The sequence below is a fragment of the Myotis daubentonii genome, chromosome 9 (genome assembly GCF_963259705.1).
Source record: "Myotis daubentonii chromosome 9, mMyoDau2.1, whole genome shotgun sequence".
In the NCBI taxonomy this organism is placed as follows: Eukaryota; Metazoa; Chordata; class Mammalia; order Chiroptera; family Vespertilionidae; genus Myotis; species Myotis daubentonii.
The window spans coordinates 60,465,416-60,475,370 of NC_081848.1; the positions used below are offsets into that span (position 1 = coordinate 60,465,416).

General features: G+C 39.5%; 1 protein-coding gene across 1 annotated transcript; it reads left to right on the forward strand.

The window, feature by feature from the left end:
• Positions 1 to 6,300: 6,300 nt before the first annotated feature.
• On the forward strand, positions 6,301 to 7,402 carry LOC132241907 (heat shock transcription factor, Y-linked-like). Its single transcript, XM_059710862.1, has 2 exons — positions 6,301 to 6,804; positions 7,229 to 7,402. Exons 1-2 carry the CDS (start codon positions 6,301 to 6,303, stop codon positions 7,400 to 7,402), a joined length of 678 nt encoding a protein of 225 aa, XP_059566845.1.
• Positions 7,403 to 9,955: the final 2,553 nt, after the last annotated feature.

Genomic DNA, 9,955 nt, shown 5'->3' on the forward strand with positions numbered 1-9,955 from the left:
CAGCCAGGTTCAGTCACCAGGTTCTAGTCAGGTTCTTTTGCCATGTTCTATCCAGGATCTGTAGCCAGGTTCTGTCTCTAGGTTCTTCAGCCAGGTTCTCTAAGCTAGGTTCTGTCTCTAGGTTCTGTGGCCAGTTTCTGTCCAGGATCTTTTGCCATGTTCTCTCGCTAGGTTCTGTCTCTAGGTTCTGTGGCCAGTTTCTGTCCAGGATCTTTTGCCATGTTCTCTCCAGCGAAGTTCTTCTGTCTCTAGGTTCTGTGTAGGTTCTGTGTCTAGGTTTTGTGTCTAGGTTCTGTGTCCTATTGTCTTGTTACATCTGTATTTATACCAGTTGATTCCAATCCTATCAATCTCTATTCCAAAGGTTAGGGCGTTTCTTATCTCCATTCCAGGGAGTAAAGATTATGTAGCTTAAGCATGATTGTTTGTAGTTAAAGTGATTAATTACCTGCCTGGCACTTAGTTAAGGGGTTTTATTCCCTCCCTAACTTCAGGGGAAAATCCCTACCTGGGGAAACAACCTTTCTCAGAGAAGTGACCTTGGTTAAAACACATAGTGCCAAGAAGGTGAGCAAACATATTAAGAACAGTATGCCATATATGCCAGGTCCCTTGAAACAGCATGGATGGACCAGCTCCCGGCATCTAGTCTTCCTTCTTCCTAGATAAGATTGAGATATTTAATCATACAATTACCCCCACTTCCTTTTCAGGTTCCAATTCAGCTTCCTGAAAGGTATTTTTCATTGGACTCCCATGCAAATTACCTGACACAAGTTCAAATCCTATAATAAATATTTCTAACATCCTTCTACTGACAAGCCCCATGGTTCCCCATGGTGTGCATTCAGCCTGTCTGCTACAAGTAATTAGCACAATTTGGACAATTGCTGGTTCTTGCTGTTCTTTGTCTAGAAAGACTTTGACACTGTTATCATGATTCTTATGCAACTTGAATCTAATCTAGCTACACTTCCCTGCCTACCGCTTACATTTCAGTCCTCCACCTTGCAACATAAACCCCTCTATTGAAAGGCCGCTTAAACCAAACTTCAGATTCTAAAGAAATTCAGATCTTACCTTTCCAACTCAGAGACACTACCAAACCTCTACTGAAGTGGTGTTATCCCTAAAAGCAATAATCTATTTTTGTCTTATATAGTACATAGGTTATGTAGTTGATATTTGATACTATTATAAGTAGGCATTCTACTAGGCTCGTAATAGAACCAACAGATGTAATCTTTATATATAAAGAGCCAGGGTCCATAACATCCACAATGACCAAAGGCTTGACCAATGCTCAGGCTGTGCATGCAGCAGGCTCTGGTGTGTGGGGACTTGTGGCAGCAGAGGTGGGGCCAGGGGAGATGGGGCTGGCACTCACACTCACAACTGCACACACGCACAGACACACACAGTGCCCACCAGCTCACAGTCTTTTCTCCCTTTCTTTCCCTCCCTCCCAGCTCGCTCTCAGAGCCTCTCTCAGAATGAGGCTCCAGGGCAGGAGGGCAGAGGGTGTAGCTGCCTCCACTGGCCCTGCCCCCTCCCAGCCAGGAAAGAGGAAGAGGGAGAGGGGGAGGCAGGGATACCTAGAGGACTGTTGAGAAAGATGAAGAGAGACAGAGGCTGGGATAGAGATGGAAACAAAACAGACTGGGCCTGAAGAGGCCTGGATGGAAGGGAGGCCTGTGGGGGCATGAAACTGAAATGTTTCACCAACCCCTCCCCAACTCACGTGTGGTGCTCAGAAATGAGCAGGGGAGCCAAAGCCACAGGCAGGAAAGGAGAAGGGTTCCCTCCCCTCTGGAGACCCCCAGTATCTTCAAACTGCCTCCCAAAGGTGTCCCAAGTCCCTCTTCCTCTCCACACTGCGGTAGCAGTGAGTCCTGGGTCACCATGGCCCCCACAGAGAGGCACCAGGAGAGAGCGTGCCCAGCACTCACACTCACTCACAACCGCACATGCACACACACATGCCGCGCCCACCAGCTCACAGCCTTTTCTCCTTTTCTTTCCCTCCCTCCAAGCTCTTTCTCAGAGCCTCTCTCAGAACCCCCAGGGTGGGCAGAGGGTGGAGCTGCCCCACTGGCCCTGCCCCTTCCCTGCCTGAAAAGAGGGAGAGGGAGAAAGAGGCAGGGAGGCCTGGAGCACTGCTGAGAAAAACAGAGAGAGAGACTGGGAGAGACTGGGATGGAGAGATGGAAACAAAATAACAATATTAAAATATTTCCTCTAATTAATTCCCTTTTAATGTGCATGAATTTTGTGCACTGGGCCACTAGTTTAAATATAATAGATTAAGGTATCTTCAGAATTCTTAAAATTTCTGGTGTGAGATTGTTTGTTTAGGGCAATAATAGTTTTTGAGGACACAACTCAAGTTCCTAGAATTTGCTTTTTTCCACATGGCATTCTGAGTGAGCTAAATTGTCATGTCATGTGCATTTTTTAAACCATTTGATGGTTTTCAGTTGCGTTTAAAATGCAATCTCATTTCTTACTTTGGCCTATAAGACCCTAACTGATATGGCACCTGCTTATCTGTCAACTCTAATCTCCTGACACCTTTCGTGAGTTTAGCCCAGTTGGCCTGCTTTTCCTGTCTAATGCATGTAAAATTTAGCCCTGCCTTAGGCCTTGGCATTCACTACTTCCTCTACATGGAAATCTCTTCAAAATTTTGCATGGATCTTCATCATTCAGTAGACTTTCCTGGTTGCTATGTAGTACCACTAAGCAAACATTACTTTGGACATTTTGCTCCATTAATATATCTCGCTACTTATTTCAGTTTTTTTTTTAATTTCAAACACATTTATAAAAATACAAAATTATATCATCAGTTTTTTTCCTATTTTTTTAATTTTTTTTTACCGATTAAGGTATTTATCAGTTTTTTTGTGTAGTCACAAATTCAGGTAATATAGCAGTTGGATCAAATTTACCAAATCATGCACCGAAAAAAAATCAATTAAAGATCAAAGTTAACATTTGTTATTATCTTAAAACTAGAGGCCTGGTGCACGAAATTCGTGCATGGGGGGCGTGTGTCCCTCAGCCCAGCTGTACCCTCTCCAATCTGGGACCCCACCGGGATTGGGCCAAAACAGGCAGTCAGACATCCCTTTCACAATCCAGGACTGCTAGCTCCAACCGCTTGCCTGCCTGCCTGCTTGATTGCCCCTAGCCACTCCCCTGCTGGCCCAATTGCCCCCAACTGACCTCCCCTGCAGGCCTGGTCCCCCCCAACTGTGCTCCCCTGCAGGCCTGGTCCCTCCCAACTTCCCTCCCCTGCTGGCCATCTTATGGCCACATGGGGGTGGCCATCTTGTGTGTTGTAGTGATGGGCAATTTGCATATTATCTCTTTATTATATAGGATAAGATTGACTCAACAATAAAACAAACCAGAGCATTAGAATTGTTATGCCATATGTAAGAGTTGCCATGGAAAGAAAAGCTAGAGTAACTGGTATTTTCAAACAAACAAAATTTGGTGCCAGAAAATAAAATCCTGTTGTTTTAGGACTACTTCTCTTCTGACGTGGGGCAGGTTGTGTGGTGTATGTATGGATAATATCTCTGAACGTCCTCTGAACTTTCCATTAGATGTGGGTGATGGTAATGTCTTGTACATATTTCACTCACAGAAAATAATAGATGCAAAATGATAAATATTACTTATATAAATTGCAAAGTACTGTAAAAATATATTAGTGATTTTAACTGGTGTTGCAAAACCCATTTCATAAAGATAAAGGATGTTGAGAGGTAAAAGCAAGGAGTGTGTCCAAAATAAAACCAGCCCCAGGCCTCAAAATTATGACTTTGTAAATGGGCAAATAGGACTATAACTGACTGAGAGATGTGATATGTGATTTGGAAGTGAAGAATACTTCATGTGTAATGATGCTCTAAAGTTCATTTTACTTGATGATGACAGTGTCATGAACCACAATTTTTGAATACTTAATACTATTTGAAAAACAATTTTTATTTGCTTAATATGTATCATTTTACTTAATCCTCACAATAAACAGATGAGTATGTAGTGCTAGTATTAAAATCCTCCAGTATTGATGATAAAGGTAACTAACTTTACCATATTGACAAAATTTATAACAGCAAAGATTCTAATCTAGGCAATTAGATTCCAAAGTCTATGCTGTCAACCGCTATACCAGCTTCCTTTTGATTAGTGCTGCAAAATGTCTCTTTTTACTCTTTAGTTCACAATCTTCCTTTGTGAATTTATGTCTTAAGTATCTCTTGCCAGTAAGATAGACTTGGATTTATTTTTGTCTAATTTAAGCTTGATATCTTCACTTGGGACTTTATTTTAAATTTATGGCAATATTTGGAATTATTTCAATCATCTAATTTTATTTAAATTTATTCTGCATTTTCAATAGCCTATCTGTTCCCTTTCCTGGCTTTATTTAAAAAATAAAATTGAGTCTGGCTGGTATTGCTCAGTGGTTGAACATTGACCCATGCACCAAGAGGTCATCAGTTAGATTCCTGTCAGGGCACATGCCTGGGTTGCGTAATTGATCCACAATAGGGGGCGTGCAGGAGGCAGCTGATGAAGTTGATGCATAGATAGTTTGTCTCTCTCCCTTCCCCTTCCTTTCTCTCTAAAATAAATAAAACAATATTAAAAAATAAACTTGAGTGGCATTTCCAACATTAAATGCATGGCCTGTTGATTTTTAATCCTATATAATGAAAGTCTAATATGCTAAGTGTCTGGTTATCCTGTCAGCTGTTCAACCAATCAAAGTGTAATATGCTAATGATATGCTAAGGCTGCTCAACCGCCTGCTGTGATGTGCACTGACCACCAGAGGGCAGACGCTCTGACTGGTAGGTTAGCTTGCTGCTGGGGTCCAGCAGATCAGGACTGAGTGAGATGGGCCGGACATACCTGGAGCCCTCCGGCGGTCCCTTCCCGGCTGGCAAACCTCTCACGTCCCTCCCTGGCCCTAATTGTGAACTGGTGGAGTCCCTTAGCCTGGCCTGCACCCTCTCGTAATTCAGGACCCCTTGGGGGATGTCGGAGAGCCAGTTTTGGCTCAATCCTGAAGGCCAGGCTGAGGGACCCCACTGGTGCATGAATTCGTGCACCGAGGCCTCTAGTGTACCTATAAAATTATGTAATTACAACCAAATAAAGACACAATATATTTATCTGTGTCATGGTTAAATTTGTGCCAACCTGATTGGGCCACAGGGTGTCTAGATAATTGGTAAAATGTTATTCTGAGTGTATCTGTGAAGGTATTTTTGAATGAGACTGAATTTTGGATTTGTGGACTGTTTAAAGCAGATTTTCCTCCCCAGTGTAGGTGGGCCTCATCCAATCAAGGACTGGGTGAGGGAAAATTTGTTCCCTCCTCTCTGCCTATCTTCAAGCTGGGACACCAATTTTTTTCAGACTTTGGACTCAGACTAGAACTCACACCATTGGCCCTCCTGATTCTTAGACCTTTGGACTCAGATTGGAACTATATTATCATCTTTTTTGGGTCTCCAGCTTGCTGATTGCAGATCTTGGGACTTAATCAACCTCCATAATCATGTGACCCAATCCCTTATAGTAAATTTCTCTCTTTTTCTCCTTTATGTTTTCTGTTCACTCTTTCTCTGTGTGTGTGTGTGTGTGTGTGTGTGTGTATATATATATTCATACGTAAATACATAAGGAAATATATATGTACACACACACTTGTATATATGTGCACATACACATGTATGTATACATGTGCACATGTATATATACGTGTATGTGCGATTGTGTATGTCCTGTTGGTTTTGTTTCTCTGGAGAATCCTGATTAACACTCTTTGACTTTTTTGTTTTGCTGTTTAACTCATTTTTTAATTGTTAATTTAACTGTCATATTATTGCCATCGATTTAGTAAGCATTTGTACGTAGAATGGAAGAAATTACTTTTATTTCAGGAACCAAATAGATTAGTGTATACATGATTTACTTATTAAAAGATTCCATAGCAAAGAGATTTTGCTGTTCTCATTTTTTTTAGTTCCTGCATAAATAACTGGCCTATATTTAATTTTAATTGAATAAAATGTATAGAGTGAGAAGGCAACCTTGGCTGAATGTTACATTTAATTGCTAGGAGACCAGTCATTTTGTGATGTCACAGCAACTCAGGTTGAGGACCATTGTGATGGTGTGAGCAGTTCACTTGTTAGGCCTGCCAAGACAGCCTTTGAAGCTGCAGTGTTCAAAATTATGCAGATGTGCAAGGCAGGTGAAGGAAAGTTTGAGATGGCCCATGTGTCTTCAGAAATTCAAATTGTTTCTCTTAAAGATGCATCAAATGATTCAGAAACCTCCACTAGATCTGCATTGTGTGATCACACATACCCTGGGGACTTGGAATTGATTGAAGAAATTGCCTTTCAGGCTTTGTGTGAAGAAACCTTAATAAAAAGACGGCGTTACTCATTTTGTGCCTCCAAACCAGATGAAGATTATGATTTTCATTCTATGACCTTTCCCAGAAAACTGTGGAAAATAGTTGAGAGTGATCAATTTAAGTCTATTTGGTGGGATGAGAATGGAACTTCTGTAGTGATTAATGAAGACCTCTTTAAGAAAGAAGTTTTGGAAAGAAAGGCCCCTTTCAGAATATTTAAAACTGATAGTATGAAAAGTTTACTTCGCCAGCTTAACCTTTATGGATTTAGTAAGATGAGACAGAATTTTCAAAGATCTGCTTCTCTAGCTGACTTTCTGGCAGAAGAGAAAGAAGTCTCTGTTTTAAACAAGGTACTCAGAAATTTTCAGTTACAATTTATATAGGGAATATATATGTAAGATTTTATTTGTACACCAATATGTTAATATACGTAAGCTAAAATAAGATTTTTAAAATTATACTAAAACTGTTAAAATGTTTTTTTTTTATAAATCTAATAGAGTTTGGACATAAACATTCAGGATTGTAAGAAATTTTGATTGTAACTTTTAAACTTCTCAATGAACTCTATTTAAATAAAGGCCCTGAAACCACTTGGAGTGGTACTCAGTTACTGAAATAATAAGTAAACTTTGAAATATTTTACCAGTGTACATGTATAACTTGATGACATTAACTTTGTGTGATAAAACTGAAATTGCATTTTATGGACTAGGCTTGTTACATTCTCATATCTTGGTTTTACACTAAAATAACTTTTTCTTTTGGTTTTAGTTACAGCTCTTTCATAATCCTCATTTTAAACGAGGCTGTCCCCAACTTCTAGTAAGAATGAAAAGAAGAATTGGAATTAAAAATGCTTCTCCAGGATCTTCATTATTTCGAGAAGTCAACAAGGAGCACTTGGGAGCAGAGGGTCATGTGGCTAACATGCTTCCTTCTAAGTAAACGATATTAATTAACTGTTTTTAAAAATCATGGCTGTAAAGGAAAAAGAGAAACTATTTTAAATTATTTTTGAAATAGTCCAGGATGAATCAAATGAGGGCCTAAATAAGGATGGCATTAGAGGATATATACAAATAAAATATAGCAAAGGTAAATACAGTGTACAAAGTAATTACTTTAGCATTTTCTCAATTACATTACATTCTTTTAGTTATTGTAAAGCTTAAGTACTGGTATTGGCAGAGATTTTCTTCCTTAAAAATATTTTATCCTTGCATACTCTGACAACCCCAGTAATCATGATCACCATCATATATTTACTGAACTAATAAATATGACATGATGTAGTAATAGATTTCATTACTGCTAGGAGGTGGTGGTATTTTACAAATATTATAGAGGTATTTTTTTTTTGTTCTGTCCTCAAAGCGTTTTGCTTATTTGCGCATTAAAATGTCCACATTTTAAATTTTCCGATGCACATTTGTATGTTGCTTTATGTGCCATCCAAATACAGGCTTAATTCTTTATCCTGGCTTCTGATTTCTTTTAGATTCTGATCCCAGAATCTCAGCATGAATAACAAGGCACTTGAAAATCTCATATCTGTTAATTTAGAAGTTCGTGTCTTCTCATCCGTTGTCCATCTGGTACTGCATTCAGACAAGCTATTCTCAGCCATACAATCTCCATTTCACAACATTGCTCCAGCATCCTTTCTGGCATTAGATTACCTTCTCTTCACCTATTTTTTTTTTAATTTTATTATTATTATTTTTTATTGCTTAAAGTATTACAAAGGGTATTACATATGTATCCATTTTATCCCCCCGCCCTAGACAGTCCCCTAGCCTCCCCTATCCCCCAGTGTCTTATGTCCATTGGTTATGCTTATATGCATGCATACAAGTCCTTTAGTTGATCTCTTACCCCCCTACCTCCTGCCCCCCAACCCTCCCCGGGCTTCCCGCTGCAGTTTGACAATCTGTTTGAGGCAGCTCTGCCTCTGTATCTATTATTGTTCAAAAGTTTATAATGGTCTCTATTGTCCATGAATGAGTGAGATCATGTGGTATTTTTCCTTTATTGACTGACTTATTTCACTTAGCATAATGCTCTCCAGTTCTATCCATGACGTTGCAAATGATAAGAGTTCCTTCCTTTTTAGAGCAGCATAGTATTCCATCGTGTAGATGTACCACAGTTTTCTAATCCATTCATCTACTGATGGGCACTTAGGCTGTTTCCAGATCTTAGCTATGGTGAATTGTGCTGCTATGAACATAGGGGTGCATATATCCTTTCTGATTGGTGTTTCTGGTTTCTTGGGATATATTCCTAGAAGTGGGATCACAGGGTCAAATGGGAGTTCCATTTTCAGTTTTTTAAGGAAGCTCCATACTGTCTTCCATAGTGGCTGCACCAGTCTGCATTCCCACCAGCAGTGCACAAGTGTTCCTTTTTCTCCACATCCTCTCCAGCACTTGTCGTTTGTTGATTTGTTGATGATAGCCAGTCTGACCTGTGTGAGATGGTACCTCATTGCTGTTTTGATTTGCATCTCTCGGATGATTAGTGACTTTGAGCATGTTTTCATATGTCTCTTGGCTTTCTGAATGTCCTCTTTTGAAAGGTGTCTATTTAGGTCCTTTGCCCATTTTTTGATTGGATTGTTTATCTTCCTTTTGTTAAGTTGTATGAGTTCCCTATAAATTTTGGAGATTAGGCCCTTATCAGATATGTCATTGGCAAATATGTTTTCCCACACAGTGGGTTTTCTCGTTGTTTTGTTGATGGTTTCTTTTGCTGTGCAGAAGCTTTTTATTTTGATGTAGTCCCATTTGTTCATTTTTTCTTTAGTTTCAAGTGCCCTAGGAGCTGTATCAGTGAAGAAATTGCTTCAGCATATGTCTGAGATTTTGTTGCCTTTGGATTCTTCTAGAATTTTTATGATTTCCTGTCGTACATTTAAGTCCTTTATCCATTTTGAGTTAATTTTTGTGTATGGTGTAAGTTGGTGGTCTAGTTTCATTTTCTTGCATATATCTGTCCAATTTTCCCAACACCATTTATTGAAGAGACTATCTTGGCTCCATTGTATGTTCTTGCCTCCTTTGTCAAATATTAATTGAGCATATTGGTTCGGGCCGATTTCTGGGCTCTCTATTCTATTCCATTGATCTATATGCCTATTCTTGTGCCAGTACCAGGCAGTTTTGAGAACAGTGGCTTTGTAATACAACTTGATATCTGGTATTGAGATCCCACCTACTTTGTTCTTTTTCAGGATTGCTGCAGCTATTCAGGGTCTTTTTTTATTCCAGATGAATTTTTGGAAAATTCGTTCTAGATCTCTGAAGTATGCCGTTGGTATTTTAATGGGAAGTGCGTTGAATTTATAGATTGCTTTGGGTAGTATGGACATTTTAATGATGTTGATTCTACCAATCCATGAACACGGTATGTTCTTCCATCTGTTTATGTCTTCCTCTATGTCTTTTTTCAACGTCCTGTAGTTTTCTGAGTAGAGGTCTTTTACCTCTTTAGTTAAGT

What these genes read in the sequence shown, in the direction of transcription:
- LOC132241907 (XM_059710862.1), top strand. Translation starts at nt 6,301, where the DNA reads ATGGCCCATGTGTCTTCAGAAATTCAAATTGTTTCTCTTAAAGATGCA. An exon ending in AAGTCTCTGTTTTAAACAAG is followed by an intron (nt 6,805 to 7,228) that starts GTACTCAGAAAT and finishes TTTTGGTTTTAG; the next exon opens with TTACAGCTCTTTCATAATCC.